Source organism: Artemia franciscana, chromosome 15 (assembly GCF_032884065.1).
Source record: "Artemia franciscana chromosome 15, ASM3288406v1, whole genome shotgun sequence".
NCBI classification, from domain to species: domain Eukaryota; kingdom Metazoa; phylum Arthropoda; class Branchiopoda; order Anostraca; family Artemiidae; genus Artemia; species Artemia franciscana.
The window spans coordinates 943,093-968,075 of NC_088877.1; the positions used below are offsets into that span (position 1 = coordinate 943,093).

Here is a 24,983-nt window from a genome sequence, read left to right on the forward strand (position 1 = left end):
GACTTTTAATTTTTTACGAACGTTTTCATAAGTAAAAAATATACGTAACTTACGAATTAACTTACGTAGCGAACTTCATTATCCGTATGTTTTTATTGCGTATATGAGGGGGCTCACTCCTCGTCGATACCTCGCTCTTACGCTAAAGCTTAAATTTTGTCCCAATTCCTTAAGAATGACCCCTGAATCACAAAGGCCGTGGAATAAATAGTTGAAATTACTGAAAATACTTTAGCGTAAATAGCGAGGTATTACGAGGAGGTAAACCCCTCATATGCGTAATAATTTCTGTTCGTTTTAAGTTTTAATGCTGCTCCTCACTTTCAGTAGAAAAAACTTTTCATATTTATTTTTTCATTGTTTTTTTTTTTAAATAATGCTAGAACATCCTGCGCCCCCTCACTTGAAAGTCTCTTCCCCAATAAAACGTTCCTCCATTGAAAGATCCTCCCATGTAACCCCCCCCTTCAACTCTCCCCCTCTCCAAACCAAAATATCCCCCTGAAAACGTCTGTACACTTCCCAGTAACCATTACTATATGTAAACACAGGTCAAAGCTTGTAACTTAAAGCCCCTCCCACGACGACTGCGGGGGAGTAAGTCGTCCCCAAAGATATAGTTATTAGTTTATTCGACTATGGTGAATAAAATGGCTATCTCAGAATTTTGATCCGGTCACTTTCGGGAAAAAGTGAGCGTGGGAGAGGGCCTAGGTGCCCTCGAATTTTTGGTCACTTAAAAAGGGCCCTAGAACTTTTAATTTTCATTAGAATGAGCCCTTTTGCGACATTCTAGGACCACTGAGTCGATACGATCACCCCTGGGAAAAAAAACAAACAAATAAACACGGATCCGTGATTTGTCTTCTGGCAAACAATACTAAATTCCACATTTTTGTAGATAGGGGCTTGAAACTTCTACAGTAAGGTTCTCTAATACGGTGAATCGGATGGAGTGATTTTCGTTAAGATCTTATGACTTTTAGGGGGTGTTTCCCTCTATTTTCTAAAATAACGCAAATCTTCTCAGGCTCGTAACTTTTAGGTTCGTAAGACTAATCTTGATGAAACTTATATATTTAAAATCAGCATTAAAATGCGATTCTTTTGATGTAACTATTGGGCATAAAAATTCCATTTTTTAGAGTTTTGGTTACTATTGAGCCGGGTCGCTCCTTACTACAGTTCGTTACCAAGAACTGTTTGAAAAAGCTAAAGGTGAAAGATGGCAAAGTCAGGTTTATACGGACGAAGGATCATGTAGTGCCAAAGCTTGTGATTTTTAGCCATCCATTGTTGCCAAGTCCTGGCTAAGTGGTTGGCACGCTGGTTTGGTAATTCTTTGTCCAGGAGACACGGGTCCCCACTGGCATAACTGATGAGTCCCCACTGGTATAACTGCATTAAACAATACGTTTTCATATGTTATAGTGTATTCTTCTGGTAATATTGGTCTGTTTATATGCTAAAAATATAGCATAAGATTAGTAATTGCCTAGAAGACAAAATAAAAAGGCAGAAAACCTTTTCAACGCATAAAGAAAATATATTGAAAGTCAGAGTCCATAGGCAATCGCTAAAGGGTGATTTTAAACTAGCAAATATATTAGTCTTCTAGGCACTGACAGAATTCTCCGTTTTTTGTGTCTTGGCGGACATGTTGTCATCCTCAAGTGTTGACTTCGTTTCAGAAATACAAATCCATGGAAGACTCTCCTTAAGACACTGCAAAAAAATACGCTGTGAGATGATACTCTTTATTAATTCAAAAGATGAGCACATAATAAGATTTGAAAACAATATTTATAACTCAGTCTAGATTATGAATGCTATGAAACGGTCACTGAAATTTAGATTCATGCTCATTTTCCAACTGGTATGAAAATAAAACAATTTAATACATTTATTATTTTATTCATTAGAACTGCTTTAATGAATTAAATCTATTTAGTACAGAATAAATTAAACTAATCTTTTTCGGGTGGAAAGCAAATGCCGATTCACTTTACTTTCAAATTAATTAAGTTCATGCATATTCAGTTTAAATCAGGTTCAAAACTAATTTAATTTAGAAGATGTTTCATTAAATATTTAAGTATCTGGGGTATTTGGCCTGACTGGGTTAAAATTGAAAAGAGGGAAGGACATCGAATAACAGTATGTGATTATTTTATAATTGCTTTTTGTATAAAAGTGAATTTCAAAAACGACAAAAATTAAGATAATCACGTTCAAGAAAAAGTATAAAGCAGGATTGTCAATTCCATTTTTTGGGGAGGGAGGGAGTTTTTCTCTTTTCTTATTAAGATACGAAAAAAAGTGTGGCACTTCGGCATTAGCCAGTATACACTCGAGAAGTGAAGTTAGGTTAATTCTAATGAAATACATCAAATTATGATGAAAATATAATACTTTAGTTTACATAATAATATAATTTGCACTATAAATTTGCACAATATGGTGTGGGGTAATTTAGCCTAACATCCCCCCTTAATGTGGAAATATATAGCCCAAATTGTACAAGTCTAATGCATTCTGTCAGCCATCACTTGTCTTTGCGGCTATGAAACCAGTTTTATTATATCTTACATTCAACAAACTTCTTAAGTGTGTACTGGCTAATGCGAAAGTGCCAAAAATATTTTTAAATCTAGGGAGAGGTGTTTCTTAATGAAAATTCCAAGGCAGACTTTTTTCTAACCTAGGGGTGGGACAATTCCCCTCCACCCAATCTGAATCAGTAACAAAGAAACTGTTAAGTGTGAAACAAACATAAATGGCACTCATCCAAAAGTGGTTGCTATCATCCAGGCTCAATTTAATAGAAATTTTAAAATCAAGAAGGTAAAAAATATATTGTGAAAAAGAGACTAAAACCTCCTTAACTGTCGGCAAATAAAAACAAATAAACCACCGTTTGAACCATCATTACTGCGGCTCTTAACGACGGCTATAAAATCCTTCATGTTGAAAATCAAGAAAAATTCCATCTTGCCATTAGGATTAGTGACCTTTCTCTTTTTTATTTTTCAAGGGGTTATCTTAAAGAACGGATGACTATAGAGAGTGAATAAGGGCGCATTTCTTATAATATAATTTTTATACTCAGCGTCTTTTTAAGCTGCAAAAAGGGTTGTGTCCAAAAGGGATTTTTTCGGCCAATTTTTGTCACTTTGAGACAATTTTAAGGCCAAATTGTTGTCGAGTGGATTTCTAATTGGCTCAATTTTGAAAAGCTATGTATTTAACTATGAAGTTTTCTAGACTCATTACGATAATGTAAAAAAATAAATTACCTAACGTCTCTCCAATTTTGTGAGGACACAACTTCAAAACTCACAATGAACAATTACTTTCAGAATATTTTTTCGGACCATTTTAAAGCTGCTCTTAAAATCTCTAAGTGATGAAATAAACTAAATATTGATCTTCAGTTTGCAGCCTAAGCTAAATAAAGGGTTTAATTTTTTCATTACATAATATTTCTTATCGAATACAGTAAAATAATAAAATACAGTAAAATAATCTTTGAGATTATTACCTGCTTGCAAAAAAAAATAATTAAGTTTAAAAGTAAAGTAAGTGGCCTTTAAAATGAGGTTTGTTATCAAATACCCGCAAAGAGCAAAGTTAAAACTTTAAATGAGGATAAGCTGCTCGAAACAGGATGGGGGGTTTCCCATCTTCACCCCCAAATCATTTCGTCCAAGGTAATGCTTAGGTTTTACCGTAAAACTAACCACATTACAACAGATATCGAGTTGGTAACTGAAAATATTTATCGATGAAAATAAAAAAAGAGGAACTCATTTTTTTAAGGAAATTTTTTTCTCTCAATAAAAAAGATGGAAATGCGTTGCTTTGAATACGTATAAAACTTAACATAATTATTTCTTACCTCTCTATATTTAGGATGTGACAACATATAGATAAGTGGGTTGTAAGCACAAGATGTCTTTGCCAGGAGAACTGGAAGACCAGATACGAGTGGTGTTAGCATGGCGGGGTTTCCCCAGATTCCCATCATACTGATAGCAGCGAATGGTGTCCATGACACCAGCCAAAGAGAAACATTCATAATGGCAACTTTGGCAATGCGGATTTCAGCAGACTGGGCATTCTGGTCTTGGTTGGAACGAAGAGATTGGACGTTCATTTTTTTAGCCTGAGCTCTCAGTTCTTCTTCATGTTTGAAGACGGCCTGAACGATGAACCAGTAGCAGAACATGATGGTAAGGAGAGGCATGACCCAGTTGAAAATGCATGCAGTGGTGATGTGAGAGCGGTTCATAAAGTCACGCGTCACGTAGTCATAAGAACATCTGAAAATTATTTAAAGTTGTAAGGCTATTCTAATTAGTATGTTTTTCATAAGGTACAGTTATTTTAAGGTAAATATCTTATTGACAGGAACCAGAAAACTTGAAATGTTTATCGAGATGTCGTGGGTCCACAAGCTTTACAGATTTACATAATTTCAGCCCCTTTTTAATGAGCTTTCGTACTGAAAAACCACAAATAAAATACGAAAAAAAAACTTGAAATCAATGAAATAATTTTAGATTGATATAAAATAGATTTCACTTCTGCGTAATTGAACACAATTCAGAGCACATACTGTTGCCCAGACTCTGTGGCTGTCAAGATATTTTGATCAAAAGCATTTAGGGAAAAGCGCTGGAGGAGAGCTAGTTGCCCTCTGGTCATTTTTGAATCTCAAAAAGGTTACTTGAACTTTCAATTTTCAATCAAATTAGCTTTCTCGGAAGTTCATACGACCGTCTCCTCCATTAAAACCATAGATGCCCCTAGGGCGTCACTTGTAACACTTGCCTTTCGGATTTGGAGAAAGGCCGGAAGTTATGTTATCTGATGTTTAACTACTCTTAATAAAATGGCCCTCACAAAATTTTATCATTTTCAGTTGATGGAAAAGACCACTAGGGGGGGGGGGCTAGTTGCCCTCTGATCAATTTTGACTCTTAAAAAGGGCACTAGAACTTCCAATTTAAAATTGTATGAGCCCCCTCTGAATTTTATGCGACCAACCCTTCCATATGAAGTGCCTCCGGGGAAAAAACAATGATAAAACATTTAAGTCGTATGGCCTTTCCCATAGGCAACCCTGTAGTCTTGCCTCTTATCTTTGTTAAATGGTGATTCTCTTTCTTCTTTTTTTTTTCCTTTTTCTTCATAAGAATACAAGAAAATAGAGCTTGAAATATTTTATCCTTAAAAAAATTCCTTTGTGGAAGAAGTGTATTTTAAATTAATAATGTGTCCATATACTATTGCCCAGACTCCAAGCATCAGTCCCCTTACCACCGTGATGAACTGAATTAAAGCATGATCTGAAATGAGAGATATATCAGGGAGATATATCGGGGAAGATATATCGGGGAAGACATATCGGGGAATGAGAGATATATCGGGGCTTTTTACTGCTTCTTGCAGCTCACTTCACTCACCTAATGGCTTAACCATTTCGACTTTTTTCCTTAATGATAGTATTTGATTTCATATAGTGTAATGTCCCTGGTTTGATGATTTTCTCTTAAAATATTTCAAGTATCTAGCTTGAAAGTAGGGTTGCAAATTCGGTATGTACTTTTCAGTATACAAAACATAGAAAAATAGCATTTTAAATGTATAAAATTAAAATACATATATTCATAGTTTTCCATCAAGCTTCAATCTTAGGCAAGAGCCTAGACATTTGGAAAAAAAAATGAGAGAAAAAAATCCAGAACTAAATAGTCTACCCTTAATTTGTATAAAGGGCAAAGTAAATAGCCCTCTCTTTCGCTTCTCTGAAATAACAAGATATTTCAGTAGATGGCTTTATGTTTGAATAGCATTGTGTATTCAATTGCGGTAAGAGTCCAGACTTTAGTGGCATAACAGACAACAGATTAAAATCTATTATTGACTTGATTCAAGGTACACAAATAAGGCTTAATTGCCCCTATTTCTAATTTATTTTTTGCAGAATACGTGTAAACCAATTATCTTGCGTAATTTTTCAAATTTAATCCCCCAATTTAATTCCTTCATGTGTGAACAATATAATTGAATAGATAAAACACGTTGAATATTCAATGAAACGTATATGCAATTTTTTATGGTTTTCCATAATTTTATGTTTAAACATTTTTTATAATGTTTTATAAAAACATTATATATTTTTTTCATAAATTAAAAACTTTTTTTATTTTTAGAAATAGCTATTGGTGAAATATTATCTGTTTATTGCAAGCGTTTTTCTACTTTGCCTTCAAAGTCCTAAAACCCATTTAGACTTTTTCTTATCGCCTTGACTAGTCCTGATTGACAACATCAAGTGACACCTATCGCCCTTCAACTAAAAAGCACAATGGGGGCTGGGGGCCAGCTACCATATGCCTTTGCACTCTCTTCCTGTTTTCCTGCCCCATAATCCTCCAGATATTATTTAGAGCAAGATTGACCCTGACTGAGCTTACAGCGTGACGATACCCCCATCTCAAACCAAAGAATTGACTTTACAAAGAACCGAATCCCAGACCTTAAGAACATAGGATTGTAAGTTCAGCACATCAAACAAATGTAATCGCTTGATAAGATGGAATATTAGAAAATGGGATATTCTCCACTATTCAGTGAAGTTACGTGGAATTTCGGCTGTTTTTTTCTTGGGTTTGAGTAATTCTGTAACAAAAACCATCACTCAGGCCTATGTCTATTGTAGAATCAGCAAAGGGAGTACTTCTTTCTGTTTTTGGACTTCATTTTTTTTTTTCTAGACAAATTTTATGTATTTTGCTATAATATTTCTTTTACTCTTTTGCTATTTTAAAAAAAGAAAATCACCAATGCAACAGCACAAACACAGAAACAAAAACACACCACGCAACCGAACATAAAGAATAAAAACGAAAAAGAAAGACAGAAAGAGAAAGGAAGACTGTTTTCCTACTTTAATAATCAATATAGATAAGTACTTGAACGAGGCCTTAACCCTAGTCATATATCCAATTACATAGGTCAAACAGCATAGCCATACACATTCAACTGCAAAGAATAAACCACGGACAGGCAGTCGTGTCGTAAGTAAGTATAAATCGTTACAAACCAAATATTTAAAACTATGAAACTTAAGTCAAAATATCCATTTGATACTTATTCTAATTTCATTCTACTTAGTACTGACAACTCACCGCAGCACCTAGCCACCTGAGGCCAACAGTCCCAGTCTATTCCTCCCTCGTTACACCGTCCCAGGAAGTTCCTATTTTCCTTAAATCTTTTCTTACGACTTCCTTTTACCCCAACCGAGGACGACCTGATTTCTGTTTAGTCCTAGATGATTCACCAAAAAGGACAATCTTTGGCAATCTGGCATCCTTCATCCGCAGAACGTGCGCTAGCCATCTCAAACTTTCTCTCAGTTTGAAATATGGTCAGTCAGTCTGGTACCCAGAAGCATCCGTCGAAAATTTCTCCGTAAAACATCTAGCAAATCGTTTTCCGTTTCTCGGAGCACCCATACTTCAGAATCATATTTGCCATAGTCATCACTGTAACTTCCAATAATCTTGGTTTGCAGACTTATCTTTCTGTTCTTCCAAACTTTTTCAACTGTGAAAACACACCCTGGGCCTTGGCTATTCACATATTAACATCTTCACAGCAATCACCGTCTTTGGTAGTAATGCTACGAAGGTAAGTGAGGCTGTCCACTTGTCCGATCTTTTTATTTCCCTGTGTCAACTTTTCATCTTTACTGATTCCTAGCCTTAGCCAATTAGTCTTTTTATCATTGATTTTCAAATCTATTCTAGCACCTCGACCTCGCAAAACCTCTAAGACCTCATTCATTTTCCTGACACTTTCATCTAGGAGGCTTAAATAATCAGAGTAATCCAAGTCCAGGAAAGTAAAACTTCCCCATTTGATTCCGTGTTCTTCCATAGCCTTTCCTGGACACCTTAAAGCAAAGTCCATGAAAATAATCCATATAAATAGGGATAGAAGACAACCCGGCTTAACTCCTTATTTAATAAGATACCAGCTACTAACCTCATTTCTTAACTTAACCGCAGCAGTCTTTTCTCGTACATAGTAATAATTACTTTAATTTATTTGTCTGGTATACCATACAAGGATAAGAGCCTTAAAAAGCTCTTCCATCAGATGAACAAAACTCTTCCTCACAATCTATATAACTGAGGACTAAAGGTGTTTGGTGACTCAAGCACTCCTCAAATATTAGCCTAACAGTGGAAATTTGGTCGAAAGATCCTCTACCCTTCCTGAGAACATACTGTTATTCTCTTAAAGCTTCGTTTACAGCATCCCTTAGCCAAAAAGTATCATCATACTAAGTAATTACTACCCGTTGAAATGAGGCTAATGTCTATATAATTACCGCACTCACTCTTATCACCTTTCTAGGCGTTTTCTCTTTTTCAAAAACCACATTCATAATCTTCAGTAACGTATTTCTAATCTCATAACCACCATATTGAAAAAAACTCATTTGCCACACTATCACCACCTGAGGCTTTGTTATTTTTTAATACTTTAAGTATTATCACTAATTCTTCCTAACAAAATAAATCTCCCTTCATATCCAAGGTGTAACAACCTTTTTCGTCTTTCTCTATATTTTTACTGTAACTTAATCCGGGCTTAGCACGTTCTTTTAGCAATTTATTGCTCTTCCAAAATTTCAGCTTTAAATTAACGCTAGAGACTGCTAGATGGTGATCCTTGCTTTTGACATCAATAACAGCAATCCTATACACCATAGTATCTTGTAATAATCCCACTAGTGTACGGTCTACAATAACATATTCAATAAGGCTATCTGTCTTACCATCATGTGAATACCATGTTAACTTTTGAGCCATTTTCTGACCAAAAATTGTATGGGTTATAACTAGACTGTTATACCTACAAAATTACAACAGTCTGTTAACATTGAATTACCAAGGACATTGAAATGAAAAATTCTCCACCCCTTCAGCCCATTTTAGGTCCATCAATATCTTGATGGACCTGATGGACCATCAATATCTTCCAAAAAAAGTTTGGAAGAATAGAAAGATAAGTCTACAAACCAAGATTAGAATATTGGAAGCTACAGTGATGACAGTGGTCAAATATGGCTCTGAAGCATGGGCACTCCGAAAAGCAGATGAAAATTTACTAGATGTTTTCCAGAGAAATTGCCTACGGATTGTTCTGGGTACCCGGCTGACTGACCGTATTTCAAACAGTAGGTTGTACGAAAAGTGTGGTTCAATCCCGCTTTCTGGGGCTATAATGAAAGAAAGGTTGAGATGGCTAGGCCACGTTCTACCGACGAAGGATGACAGATTACCGAAGATTGTCCTTTTTGGCCAACCGTCTGGGGCTACATGGAAAGCAGGTTGTCCTTGTCTGGGTTGGGAGGATGTCATAAATAAATATTTAAAGGAAATGGGAACTTCCTGGGAGGGGGTAAAGAGGGAGGCTTCAAATAGATTAGGTTGGAGGAGGAGCGTGCGTAGCTGTGTTGGCCTCAGGCGGCTTGGTGCTGCAGTGAGTTATTATTATTAGTAGTAGTAGTAGTATATCTTGAAACCGCATTTCTAAGATTTCTTTTTTTGCTTTTTTGTTGTTGTTTCAGTTATAAAGTTTTTAAGGTATTGCAGTACTTTCTTCAGTGTTGAACGGCAAAAATAATTAAGAAAAACTACTTTACTAAATTTGACAACGCTTTTGTCTGTAAGGATTTAAATATTATCAATAGGTTTGTTTCTCGTAGACTAATGCCTGTTCAAAGAAGCAACACATTCTTAAGCTATATGTTATGTGCCATATATTACATAGCTATATGTCATGGCACATATTAAGCTATATGTCCCATATGTTCTTTGTTTTTTTTTTACTGGTTTCTTATCCATTTTCTTAAATTGCATAAATACATCTGAAATTCCATTTCATTAAAAATAGAATTTTCACTTCTTCCTAATATTTTTAGGGTGCCTATAGTTGTGCAACTTTAATTCAACCATTTCAAACAATCATATTTCGATCTACCGCCTTTAATAGTCTATGTAGTTGTGAGAATAAATATTAGCTGGTGTTGAAAGCGGTATACGTTGAGCTATTAGCAACATTGAAGCTGCCTCTAAGCTTAAGGACAAATTAGCCCATGCAAAACAAGCTCTCTCATATTCTATTGATAAAGCAGTTTTCCCGTGTTTCCATTGGTTGAAGTTTCGCCATAAGACCAATCAAAATAATCTGATGTTTTATTTGACAGCATAAGTGTTTTAGCCAATATATGTTTCTGAGGCTACTCAGGAAAATTACCTACACCTAAGGCTCATTCCCTTTATTTTTAAAAATGTATGATTGGAAATAATATTTATGCCATTTTTCATTCGCTATTTTCTTCACTTTTTTCCTCTTTGTTTTTCTGGTCTTTCCAAACGCTTAATGATATCTAAACTTAAAATTATCCCAACTCAAAAAATTCTGCTGGCGAAAATCAACTTACGTTCCCAAAATTCCATCCATGGCGTATGCTCCCCAGCCAAAGAGTGGAGTAATAGACCAAGCCAAAGCCCACATCCAGCTCAAGGCTACCATGCTTATAGCTTTGTTGAATGTCAGTGGAGCTGCGCTAAAACCTTTGACAATGACAGTGTATCTGTCAAGAGAGAGAAGCACAAGAGTAAAGATCTGGTTGTATCCACAGAGAGCTCCACAGAAAGCATGGACATAGCATCCGTATTCTCCAAATCTCCATGGCCCTCCAAGGAAGAAATTCCAGATGCATTCAGGGAGGAGAGTGATCATCAGAGTGAAATCAGAAAAAGCAAGATTCATGACATAGACGTTTGAGGGTGTACGCAAAGCTGGGTATTTGCCAAATATCTTCAATACCATGATGTTGCCAAAAAGAGCAATGGATCCTAAAAATGAAATTTGAATATATCTGTATAATAAATTGAAAAAAAAATAACATATAAACATTAAAAAAAATACAAAAATATATCGCAGCATCTACGTTTCATTGAAAATTAAATAAAAAAACAAGTTTTTTTAGCTGAAAGTAAGGAGCGACATTAAAACTTAAAACAAACAGAAATTACTTCGTATATGAAAGGGGCTGCTTCCTCATCAACGCCCCGCTCTTTACGCTAAAGTTTGACTCTTTCTCTCAACTCTGCTTTTTAAAACAGTAAAAAACTTTAGCGTAAAGAGCGGGGCGTTGATGAGGAAGCAGTCCCTTTCATATACGAAGTAATTTCTGTTTGTTTTAAGTTTTGATGTCGCTCCTTACTTTCAGCTAAAAAAAAATTGTTTTTTTTAATTTAATTTCTGAACGTTTTTGAATCAATGCATGTTTTGATTTTGGCTCTCCGCGGAGGAATAATTAACATGAAATTTGCAAGTTTTTTTTTCTCTAAGCGGCTTTCTCATAGTTTTGATCGAATGATTTTGAGAAAAAAAGGAACGGTGGAGGAAGCCTAGTTGCCCTGCGATTTTTTGGTTACTTAAAAAGGCAACTAGAACTTTAATATTTTACGAATGTTTTTTATTAGTAAAAGATAAACGTAACTTATAAATTAGCTTACGTAACGAACTTTTGTAATCTCATGTTTTTATTACATATATGAGGGGTTCACCCCCTCGTCAGTACCTCGCTCTTTACACTAAAGATCAAATTTTGTCCCAATTCATTAAGAATGACCCCTGAATCACAAAAGCCGTAAAATAAATAGTTGAAATCACTAAGATTACTTAAGCGTAAAGAGCGAGGTATTAGGAGGAGGTGAGTCCCTCATATGCGTAATAATTTTTGTTCGTTTTAAGTTTTAATGCTGCTCCTTACTTCCAGTTGAAAAAACTTTTCATATTTATTTTTTCATTGTGTTTTTTCTAAATAATGGTAGAAAATCCTGCACTCCCTTCATGGAAATTTTCTTCCCCCATGACAAATTCCTCGATGGAAAGTTCCCCCAACATATCTCCCTCTTGTAAACCCCTCCCCCCAACCAGAAAATCCCCCTGAAAACGTCTGTACACTTCCCAATAAGCATTACTATATGTAAGCACTGGTCAAAGTTTGTAACTTGTAACGGGGACTGTTGGGACGGGGACTGTGGGGGAGTACGTCGTCCCCAAAGACATAGTTGTAAGGTATTTTTACTACGTTGAATAAAATGGCTATCTCAGAATTTTGATCCGTTGACTTTGGGAAAACAATTAGCGCGGGAGGGGGCCTAGGTGCCCTCTAATATTTTGGTCACTTAAAAAGAGCACTAGAACTTTTCATTTCCGTTAGAATGAGCCCTCTCGCAAGATTCTAGGACCACTGTGTCGATACGATCACCCCTGGGGAAAAAAAAACAAATACACACGCATCCATGATCTGCCTTATGGCAAAAAATACAAAATTCCACATTTTTGTAGATAGGATCTTGAAACTTCTACAAATGGGTTTTCTGATACACTGAATCTGATGGTGTGATTTTCGTTAAGATTCTATGACTTTTAGGGGGTGTTTCCCCCTATTTTCCAAAATAAGTCAAATTTTCTCAGGCTCGTAACTTTTGATGGGTAAGACTAAATTTAATGAAACTTATATATTTAAAATCAGCATTAAAATGCAATTCTTTTGGTGTAGCTATTGGTATCAAAATTCCATTTTTTAGAGTTTTGGTTACTATTGAGCCGGGTCGCTCCTTACTACAGTTCGTTACCACGAACTGTTTGATAGATATCTTTTGGCTTGAGTTAGAAACTTCTCAATGTAACATCAGCGATAATAGTGTAAAGAATGTTGTTTGAACAATTAGCACAAAATTATGTTTAAAATATTTTGCGTCTAATCTGTTTTTCGAAAATCTTATTCAAATATTTTCCACTTTTTCTATTCGAATGCTAACAAATTATGGCAGAGCTTTGTAGGAAAAATCCATCAAAGATATTGTCTTAGAATTAGTAACTTGAAGTAGTATAACCTTTTCTTTTTTTTTTTTTTTTACAAAATTAATAGACGTCCTCTAATCCAAAATTTTATTATTTGACTTTCTAAAACTGTAAATTCAAAGCTATAACAACAAGAACAATGGCATAATCTTGGAACTTACCTATTCATCAGACCTATTTTCATTTTTTCATTCTTCACCAGGGAGATCAATTAATAAAAGAGTAAAGAAGTTATGGTACCCACCATTAATTACGGACCAACAAAGTCAACAAAATAAAACTCACCCATAATTAAGTAGTAAAGACCCATGACGTAATACCACATTGGATGAAGAGCTTTGAAACTATGCCAGTGTGGGAGGAGGAAACTGCGCACGTCCTCTGGGACATAATTTGCCAAGGTGAAAGATTCAGGTAGGCTCCACGGGTCGTAGCCCTGGCTCTGTGCCATAGCAATTGGCTCAGAAAAATTCATTTTCTTACACCTATAATATGACTATATAAATTGTGGTAGTCAGTAGTCAGCAAGAATAAGTGGCAAACTTATTTAGCAATGACATTGCAATGCGGTAGTCTAGTTAGTTGAAATATAGAGCCTTCTAAGTGCTCTGAAATAGACTCATTGCGTCATTCATGGTAACACACTCTAAGTAAGGATTGGCTCGTTCTAATGGTAACCGAAACTTTAAAAAACAAGCTTTGATTATAGCCTACATACATTCAATAGAATCAGATTTCATTTTGACTCTTAACGCGTAAAATTGACTAATTTTAAAGTTACCTCCAGGAAGTTAAAGCCTGGAAAAATTTCCCTGATTTCCGAAAGGAAGAATTCCTTTCTTCCTAAAAAAGGGCGAGTGATCTTGCTATAAATTGCACTATCAAACTCATCATATCAGATAACCATATTCCGGATATTTCAGGCACCTATCTAGAAAAATACTAAATATTTGTTGTTTTTTTCGAGAGGGATGGTCACAGATGCGTTTTCATTTAATTGTTATTTGTTTTTGACTTTTCTTCGTTTTCCCCAGGAGATATCTCATCAAAACCATTGGTCTTAGGATAAGAAATTGAAAGTTCAAGTGTCCTTTTTGTGTAGCAAAAAAGAATGGGCCCCAGCAAAATGATGTTTTCTGCCATTTTGTGGTTCAGAAAAATAACTTTGGCTCAAAGAACACCGAAAATCACACGTTCAAAAATTCAGAGACAGCTGATTGATTTTAGTAATCGAAAAAAAAAATACATTCAATTCAAATACATTCAGAAGTACTAAATACACTCAGAAATACATTCAGAAACACAAAATACATTCAGACATACTTCAGGTTTCAAAGGTAGTTAGTCCAACGCTGCAGAGTCCTCGTTCCTGAAGATGAAGGTAGTTCAAACGAAATACGGACACTAATACGGACGAAATACGGACAGATACGGACACTAATTTCAAAGCTTCTTTTAACTAAGTTGATCCATTTGAGTCTGGATAAAATTTTGTGTATGGGCGTTTAATTGTGCACCAGCTGTCAAAGGGAGGAACCGGTGGAATTTGTGCTGGTAGGGGTAGTGTGTGTGTCTCAAAAACTACGTTTTGTGCTTAAATTTTCCATTTTTCTGTAAACTAAATTTGCCATTTTATGTCTAAAGTTTCAATTCTTCTGTGAACCTACCTATAGGCAAAGAAAGGAGGAAGTTTGACGGGATGGGAAGATTAACTTTTTTCACTCCTGGGAATCTTTTAGGACTAAACCTTTAACGGAGAAACTTTTGGACCACAAAACCTTTCGTAGTCTATTGAAAGCTCCATTGGGATGGCCAGTCCTTGAGGGTGATAACTGCTGAGACTACAACTTTTCAATGGAAAGGTTAAATCAGTTCTGCATTATGCAGCCAACCTGGTATCTAAAACAGGAACAAGAGAAGAATGCTTGCTTTCCAAAATATTTGTGTTTAAGAAGGGATCCTCAACGTCTATTGGTAGCAGAAGATAAGAAATCTGCCAATCCACGACGAATTCGTAGGTGGAGATACGTTGACCACAAACTACGTTTAGATAATCTGTGACTACTCATCCTGCACTCTACTAGCACCCAAAAGACTCAGGCTTCAGAAACAAACCCAGAAACATGCTGCGATGAGCAAAACAGTCCGGTATGCATAACCTGCACGCGTCAATCTAATCTCAGTGGGAAGAGGACGTTCTGGCAGCAGGAACCCCTCGGAACAGTTGGTGGCTTCATTTTAATGCCCTGGTTGCCTCTAGAGGCATAGATGGATCTAATGTATAAGGTAGGTCTTTATGGATGGACATAGTGTGGTGAAAGCTGCCCTTTTATTGCAGGAAAATATTTCCAGTGTAACAAAAAAAATTACACAAATAAACATGTCGAGGTGGAGGAGAGGGCTGGATAGTAAGCAACACTGGGAAATTTCTCTGGGTGGGGGGGGTCAAGTGCTAAGAGTAGTATTGTTATGAACGAGATTTCAAGGGGAATTTTTCTCATTCTCAACTATTAATCAACGTACATTTCTCCTGTATTTAAGAAAAAAACAGTTTGAGGAATTCACCAGGAAAACCGTAGAAATAATGACCCTTTAATTCAGATTTTTCCTAGACTTTACCTTCCTAATAAATATTTGGAGGAACTCAGTATTTCAGTAGTGATTTTTATCCTCGTAGTAGTTTTATACAAATATTTAACTTGAACGATAAGAAATAGGGGGTAAAGGGGGAATGGTATCCACCCTCAAATTCACAGGACCTCAGATGGAATAGCTCGTAGTAACAAACTGAAATTAAAGAGAGACGCTTGTCAATAAAAGCCAGACTTATAATGACCGAATTTTTTACAATATACTCAGCGACATAATCTATAGTTTATACTGATTCTAAATATGGAAACTATGTTAATTTTCATCTTGTTCATTAAAGCTGTCAGCAAAGGAAAATTTGTATGATTTAGAAAAAGGGACTAGACCCTCCCGAGAAGGATTATGGTCTTGGTGGTATTTACACAATGAAGTTCAATACCTATGAAAGTAAAATTGCTGAAGCATAAGGGGAATTGGAACTTGATTAAAATATTTTTTCAGAGCTTATTGACGTGCATGCGCTTTAAAAAAGAAAAGGTCTTAATTTTGATGTTTCTGATAAAGGCTACTGGTATAGAACACCTATAATTACCAAGTTACTACATTTTGTACTCATAAAGCTTTCAGTATATCACAACAAAATATGAGCCTAAAGAGTAGGGTATTAAGGAAACAGACCCCCTCCTTCTCATATACGGAAAAATTCAGTTCATTTGCAGTGATACTTTTTAAGATACTTCTCCCTATCAATCATGTCACTCTCTACTTTCCTTAAAAAAAAAAAAAAAAAAAAAAAAAAAAAAAAAAAAAAAAAAAAAAAAAAAAAAAATCTACTTGAGAATCCAATAAAGACTACAAGTTAAAGTCAATAGTATAAACTACCCAAATACATTTTAAATAAATGTAGACATTTCATTCAAAGTCGAATACAGGCTAAAGTAAGTCCATGCCGCAATACCCATCTTATTTATTTTCCTTTAATTTGTGTGTGTAAATATTTAGCAAAATCCACACTATTTTCCATACAAAAACAATAAAATGCTTCTTCTTAGTCTCCCTCGTAAGGCTCTCCCATCACCAACCCAAACAATGTCCCCCATCCCGACAGAAAAAATCCAAGCTAGGCAGGAGACTAGTATATGATTCCACCTAGACAAATAAACAGCTAACACACTCCAGAGACATCAATAATTAATTATTTATTTTACATATTTGAATATTTAATTTGAAATCCTCAATTATTTGCAGTCATATAATTTGCGTAATATGTTTTCTTTATAAACATGAACTTTGTATTTATATAACCTTCAGTTTTATTTTCTATAATGTGAAAGATTAGAGGTCTTATCAACAGCCTTAGGAGCTATGCTTTCTCTTTCGGTAGTTTATAATTTTTCTTTTTATTATTTTTTTAATCGTTAAAGCTTTCAAAGTTATCCTGTTTTTAGCTCATTTTTGAAAAATAACTTTTTTCAGTTCGAAAGGTACTTGACTTTTATGAATTTTCGGTTGAAAAACAACAGTGGCTATAATATTTACCTTGAATGTCTAGAATATATTCAAATGCCCTTGATTGACTAATACAGCACAAGCGGACGACCTCACTAGAACAGGAGACTAGTGACTGTCGAACTACGAAGACACCTCAATTTGCTGCCGCTTAAATACAAAACTATAATCGGATAAAGACTAAGATATCAGTCAATAATATGAATTATTGAAAAGAAAGTAAAAAGAAATAAGGACATTTTCTTCAATGGCTTCTTTACCTCTTTTTGGAATTAAATTCCGGAAGTGAAATAATTGAAAGAGAAAAGTAGATACTTTTGACATGTATAAGGAGAAAAAAATTCTTATTATGCCTACTGGATGTTCATAGGATGGCTTCGTTATGTGCATTAAATAAAAAAAAAACAAGTTTTTAAAATGAAAGTAAGGAGCGACATTAAAACTTAAAACGAACAGAAATTACTCCGTATATGAAAGAGGCTTTTCCTTCTCAACGCCACGCTCTTTACGCTAAAGTTTGACTCTTTCTCTTAACTCTACATTTTAAAACAGTAAAAAACTTTAGCGCAAAGAGCGGGGCGTCAAGAAGGAAAAGCCTCTTTCATATACGGAGTAATTTCTGTTCGTTTTAAGTTTTAATGTCGCTCCTTACTTTCATTTAGAAAAATTTGCTTTTTTAATTTAATTTCTGAACGTTTTTGAATCAAAGCATGTTTTGATTTTGGCTCTCCGCAGAGGAATAATTAAAACGAAATTTGTATATTTATTTTTTTTTGGCTAAATGGCTTTCTCATAATTTTGATCGAATGATTTTGAGAAAAAAGAGGGGGGAGGAAGCCTAGTTGCCCTCCGATTTTCGGTTTATTAAAAAGACAACTAGAACTTTTAATTTTTTACGAATCTTTTTATAAGTAAAAGATATACTTAACTTATAAATTAGCTTACGTAAAGAAATTTTGTATTCTCATGTTTTTATTACATATATGAGGGGGTTCGCCCCCTCGTCAGTACCTCGCTCTTTACACTAAAGCTTAAATTTTGTCCCAATTCATTAAGAATGACCCGTGAATCACAAAAGCCGCAGAATAAATAGTTGAAATTACTAAAAATATTTAGCGTAAAGAGCGAGGTATTAGGAGGAGGTGAGCCCCTCATACTGGTAATAATTTGTGTTCGTTTTAATTTCTAATGCTGCTGCTTACTTCCAGCTGAAAAATACTTTTTCATATTTATTTTTTCAATGTTTTTTTTAAGTAATGCTAGTAAATCCTGCGCTCCCTTCATGGAAATTTTCTTCCCCCATGACAAATTTCTCGATGGAAAGTTCCCACAGCATATCCCCCTCTTCTCAACCCGTGCCTCCAACCAAAAAATCGTCCTGAAAACGCCTGTACACTTCCCAATAACCATTACTATATGTAAGCACTGGTCAAAGTTTTGAACTTGTAACGGGGACTGTTGGGACGGGGACTGTGGGGGGAGTAATTGTTCCCCAAAGATATAGTTATAAGGTTTTTCGACTACGCTCAATAAAATGGCTATCTCAGAATGTTGATCCGTTGACTTTGGGAAAATAATCAGCGTGGGAGGGTGCCTAGGTGCCCTCCATTTTTTTGGTGACTTAAAAAGGGCACTAGAACTTTCCGTTTCCGTTAGAATGAGCCCTCTCGCAACATTCTAGGACAACTGGGTCGATACGATCACCCCTGGGAAAAAAACAAAACAAAAAAAACAACAAACAAATAAACACGCATCCGTGATCTGCCTTCTGGCAAAAAATAAAAAATTCCACATTTTTGTAGATAGGAGTTTGAAACTTCTACAGTAGGGTTCTCTGATACGCTGAATCTGATGGGACCGTTAAGATTCTATGACTTTTAGGGGGTGTTTCCCCCTATTTTCTAAAATAAGGCAAATTTTCTCAGGCTCGTAACTTTTGATGGGTAAGACTAAACTTGATGAAACTTATCTATTTAAAATCAGCATTAAAATGCGATTCTTTTGATGTAGCTATTGGTGCCAAAATTCCATTTTTTAGAGTTTTGGTTACTATTGAGCCGGGTCGCTCCTTACTACAGTTCGTTACCACGAACTGTTTGATTGACGATAAAGTCAAGCTCATCAAAGAGCTATTTTTGAGAATAATGCTTATTCTCATAATACTGTAATACTGTTCTCGATTGGGTTGCGTAGTAGCGACGATTTGAATCATTTATGTTTAAGTCGAGGTATTTAATCTTGAAATAGGGGTAGTGTCGAGGACCTTCTGGTGGTATCCCTGAGAGTAGTAGGCACAAATAGATCTGCTATTGCTACTTGTCTTGACCATTGTCTGACCATGAGTGAAGGTATTTTGTGGTCCTAGGTGGATTGAAGTTAATAATGGCTGCCAAAATCATACGGGGAGGGTCAATCTCTCCACAGATTTGAAATGCTGACTAGGGATCAAGGAAATATTTCTTGAGGAGCATTCAGAGGTGCGAGGAATAAATTCTCTTTTAATGCCGATGTTTAGGATCGAGCACCACCTGCTGATGAGTGGCAAGCAGTGGATCACTCTTTGCTCCAGTGCCGCCTGCCCGAACAGGTCTTAAGCTTGCAGCTATTGAATTACCGAGGAAGCCTTTCCTACTGTCTCAACTTGTCACAGTCGAGGAGGTACCAGTACTACTCGCACTATTATTGATACTGCTACAAACGCTGCTACTACTACTAACAACTCACTGTAGTACCAAACCACCTAAAGTCAACACAGCTGTTTACATGTTTCTTCCATCCCTATCTATTTAAGGCTTCCCTCTTAAAATCCTCCCAAAACGTTCCAATTTCCTTTAGATCCTTTATTGTGACTTCCGAGGCCCCATTCCGAGACGACATACCTTTCATTGGGACCTATATAGGTGGCTGAAAAGGACGATCTGTTATAATCTGTTATTTCTTCATCTGCAAAACGTGTCCTAGCCCTCTCGACTCTTCTCCCATGATAGCCCTTAAAAGTGGAATAGAGCCATTTTTAGTACAGCTTACTATTTGAAATACGGTCATACGGTCAGTCAAAAGGGTACCCAAAACAACCCGTAAAGAATTTCTTTGGAAAAAAAACTCAAACAAATCCTCCTTCATGTTCCGGAGTACTCAGGTTTAGAATAATACTTTACCACTGTCATCACTGTAGCTTTGAATATTCTAATCTTGGTTCGCAGACACAAATTTTCAAATGTGAAATAAATACCCTGGGTTTTGAAAATTATATTATTAACATCTTCACTGCATCCGCTATCTTTAAGTTAAGCTATCCACTTAGTCGGTCTTCTTTTTACCCAAAATCCCCTCTTCACCTTCAGTTATTCTTAGCCTAAGTCATCGATGGTGCTATACATCTTTCTATCTAAAGTAAGATTAAAAAAACAAGTTTTTTTCAACCAAAGTAAGGAGCAACATTAAAACTTAAAACTAAGAGAAACCATTACGTATATGGAGAGGGATAGCCCCCTCCTCAATACCTAGCCCCTTACGCAAAATTTTCACTTATTATTCAAATTATTTAGAATGGCTCCTGATACACAAGGATCATTTGGTTATAATAATAAACTTTTTTTGGAAATTAAAAAACACTTTAGCTTAAAAAGGGACGTACTGAGGAGGGGGAAGCCCCTCAAAAATGTAATAATATCTGTTCTTCTTAAGTTTTAATGTTGCTCTTTATTTTCGGTTGGAGAAACTTTTTTGTTGACTTAATTTCTGATAGGTTTTTAATTAATGCCTGGAAATCTAGCTCTCTTTACATGGAAAATTTCCTTCCCCCACAAAAACTCTTCTGTGGAAATATTCTCCCACGTAAGAGCCCCCACCATCATACCCCCCCCCCCAAAAAAATCCTTATACTTCCGAATAGTTACATCCCTTCCCCCGGGGCAATGGGGGATCAAGTCATCCTTAAGGACATATTTATCAGATCTTTCGACCATGCTGAACAGAATAGCTATCTCAAAATGAAGTACTTACGACACCGTTCTTATTAAATTTCTAAACATATCTAACCTGGAAGCTTTTTGAAGAGGATAAATCCAGGAGCATAGAACATTGACCTTCTGTTGAGTGGATTTTTTAGATGTGTGAAATCCTATGAAAATCCTTCAACATATTTTATATATCCTCCATAGATTGATTGTAAAGTTTTTTTTAATATCAAGATTAAAATGCTACACGTTAGTCGCCTTTAATGACTTTTTGGTCGTTATTAACTAGCCCTCCCATTTTTTATTAAACCATCAATAGCTTTTTTTAAGCTTCACTAAAATCTAAAATGTTTACTAGAAACACACCCTCAAAATTGTTTTTCCAAACATATAGCTAGTTAGTAATTATAAGAGTTTTATTTTCCACTTGCTTTTCTAAACATTTTATTAAAATAAATTTCTTAAAGCCCATGCTCTTATGTTAGCCTTTGTATCACTGAAACATTGTGATACTAAGAAAGATCAAAATAAAAGAAGGATACACTGCATATAAAAAATAACAGAAGCCATATTTCGCATGAGGGGCTTTCATGCCCCTCAGCTCCTGCGTTATGCACTAAAGTGTGGTAGTAGCAGTTGGTAATTATAAGTATCTTACTTACCAATTGCTTTTCAAAACATTTAAACTAACAGTTTTGTTGTTTTGATCAAACAAATGAGTGCAAATAAATGAATCTTTTCATTCTAAGGAGGGTTTCGACGGAGAAATTTGTTTTTTCGCTTTTATTACTTTTTCGATAGTGTATTTCGTTCTTACAACATCAGGAAAATACAGCGTTTTAGGGTTAGGGGGAGACCTGAGAGGTGGCCGTTCCACTAATATTCAGGACAGTTTCGGTTTTTTTAAAGATTTATGTCATCTTTTCAAATGTTTATTTAAAGAAAGATGTTATGATTGATTTAACTTGTGTTCATTTTTATTATCATATTCAACATCATTGTAAATATAACCACCTATATCCTCCACTTTTTACATTAAGTTGACATTGCTATAGCCATGCTTTGAAAAAATGGTTCTCGAAATTAATTTCCTTTTCAACTTGAGGTAGAATTCCTATGAAGCTTTCAAAAATACAAACTCATATTCATCAATCTGGCCAAAGGTCCACACTCTCTGTAAAAACCGCGGAGGTTAGACCCTTACCATTTTCTAGGAATAAGCTGAAATCGGGGTGCTATTAACAACACGACACACGACAAAACAAAAGTGTTGCTCTCGTAACACAAACAATAAGAAATGTTCGATTTCCAATTGAATTACCTCCTTTCAAAGTTTCCGCGGCAAAATTTTCTATGTGATGTGTTTTCTATGTAAATCAAAACAAATAATATACAAGCAGTATCTCCTTTTAAGGATCAAGTGTACCCATAGGGGGTAAACTATTAGAGCTAGTAGCTTCTCAAGACGCTAATACGCACCCATAGGTTTGAAGCAATAGCGCACGTGTATAGTACACTTACGTAATTGAGACTGTTTTTGGGTGCTATTACATAATAGGGAATGTTTACTTTTGCATGTTGCACAACGGAGGATCTTTAGGATTTCTTTGAATGTTGCATAATAGGGTTTGGGGTTTTACGTAATAGGTTTTTTAGAGTACACTAGTCAAGCAGAGAACTTTTTTTTAAGACATTTTTATTCAACAGGTTTTTTCAAGCCATTTTGAGACATTTCAAGACGTTTTTTAAGACCTTTTTCTTCAAGACGTTTAAGATATTTCAAGAGGCCTCTTTCAAACTTTTTTTCTTCGAGGCGTTTTTACTCATGATTTCTTAAGCTCGTGAGTAATAAAGGAATGTTTACTTGGGTTAAGGATTACGCACTCACAAGTAACATGCTAGACTTGGGGGTCGTGGGAAATCCTTGCTTACAACTGAGGAGGGCACACACGTGGCTACGTAATAGGGTACACACTCCGGTGTTACATAATAGAAGATATTTTTTTCTTCGGGGTTTCTTTTTCCTTCACGGTGTTTTTCTCAGGGAACCTTTATATTCTAATGATTTTATTCCGTATAAAGGGCTTTTTCTATCCAATGGAATGGTGCCCTGGACATCTATACTACGAAAACCTTTCTAATTTTTTGCTTCAGGAAATAGATTCTAAGAAATAGTCAATTCCACACGTAATAAGAACCCCCTGTTCCGTTTACTGGCTCGACTGATTTGCAAACCTTTCTGCATGATATTGCATAAGCATTCCAATACTTTTTTTTTGGTCTAATAGATAACTTTTATCATCAGCAGTAAAACAGTTGTACTGCTGTTGATGAACACTGTATTTGTGTTCGAAATATCCAGTTAAATAATTTTATATCTATTCACTGTCAATAAAAAGGTTTCATCCCTATCTTGAACTGTTTTACTTTCGTCATGGAAAGGCAGTGTGGTCTTCGAAGTTATTTATTCCAATACGATTATTTTTTTTTTTTTTGGTCCATTAGATATACCTGCCTATTACAAGGTTATTAGTGCTTTAAAAGGACCTAGACAGGTTAAGATAGCTATTGAATCAATGAGATGTCACACACCTTCGGTGTTAGATATTTCATTATGTAAATGATTACGTATCGAAGTTTTATCCTAAAACAAGTAATCCAAAATGAACAAAATTTTATTTTACAAGCAACTTTATTAATAAAAACGAATTTACAAAGCATTATCAAAACACAGAAAAAAGTAGTTAAACTCCACAACGGTAAAAATAAAACATAAAAAACGTTGTGACTCCTCAGTGTCACAAATTTCTAATAGTCTTAAGCAGGGCATGCATATTTCAAGGATTCTGGACTTTCTAGACAAAGGATAGGCAAAACTAAACATTTTATAGTGTATTAAAATGGCTGATACTTAATATGTTTCATAATAAGCAGAGGAAGCTCCCTAACTTTACATTTTGCACAACACATTTATAAACTGCGAAAAACTAGTTTGTAATTGTTAGCTGCTAGGTTAGCCCATACAAACAATCAGTTCGAGAGGGGGGGGGTATTGTTAGAGGTAAAATTATATTTAAAGTATTGAAATAGTATTGCAACACTGGAACCAAAGGGAGTATGGCAAAGGTCATAAAAAAAGAATAGAATAAACACAAAATGCTACAAAAAAGACCCAAGTCAAATTTACTAATTAAAAATTCCTCTAAAACGTGTATATAACCTTGTAAAATAAAAAGCAAAACATGTTACCACTTTTGCCAATTGTTCAAGATTATAGCACAATTCATGAAACAAATCACATTTTGACTGTGAACAAAAAATGTTGGATATGTTGTTAGAAATTCATCCCCAACAATATCTCGAAGATCAATTTGAAATTAAATGTAGTTTTGACAGGTCGGGATAAAATTACTAGTTGAGCTTTTATTTACGTAATATATTATATTACGTAATATATATATATATATATATATATATATATATATATATATATATATATATATATATATATATATATATATATATATATATATATATATATATATAAGTAATTAAAACACAGAAAAAAGAAGAAAAAGTAGTTAAACTCCACAACGGTAAAAATAAAACATAAAAAACGTTAAAAGAACCATGAAACTAGAGAACGGTGGGGGTCGTAGCAAGCACTTCCAGAGGGGAGCGATATAAGAAGTAAATGTAAGCCATATTAAAAGCTATTTCTGAGAGCTTTAAATGGAAATCACACATTTTCTTAATCCAAGACTATGCATATTCACGTCACCATGACAATGTGTGGCTAGCCCATACAAACAATCAATTCGAGAGGAGGGGGGTATTGTTAGAGGTAAAATTATATTTACACTTTACTTCACGTTTTACAAAGCTCCTGTAAGCAAAAATAAAAGACTTTTAGACTCCCTTGCCTAGAATTGCTCTTTTGTATAAAATAGTGGAAGA

At 35.2% G+C, this 24,983-nt stretch overlaps 1 protein-coding gene across 2 annotated transcripts; it reads right to left on the reverse strand.

Moving 5' to 3' along the window:
* Positions 1–1,525: 1,525 nt before the first annotated feature.
* On the reverse strand, positions 1,526–17,228 carry LOC136036681 (compound eye opsin BCRH2-like). Of its 2 annotated transcripts, none has more exons than XM_065718991.1 (5): positions 17,098–17,228; positions 13,255–13,454; positions 10,529–10,946; positions 3,899–4,322; positions 1,526–1,725 (listed from the first exon to the last, which is right to left on the reverse strand). In XM_065718991.1, exons 2-5 carry the CDS (start codon positions 13,442–13,444, stop codon positions 1,615–1,617), a joined length of 1,143 nt encoding a protein of 380 aa, XP_065575063.1. In that variant the 5' UTR covers positions 13,445–13,454; positions 17,098–17,228; the 3' UTR covers positions 1,526–1,614. The 2 variants fall into 2 exon arrangements, with proteins under 2 accessions (XP_065575063.1, XP_065575064.1); XM_065718992.1 differs by having other exon boundaries at positions 13,255–13,465; positions 17,098–17,189.
* Positions 17,229–24,983: the final 7,755 nt, after the last annotated feature.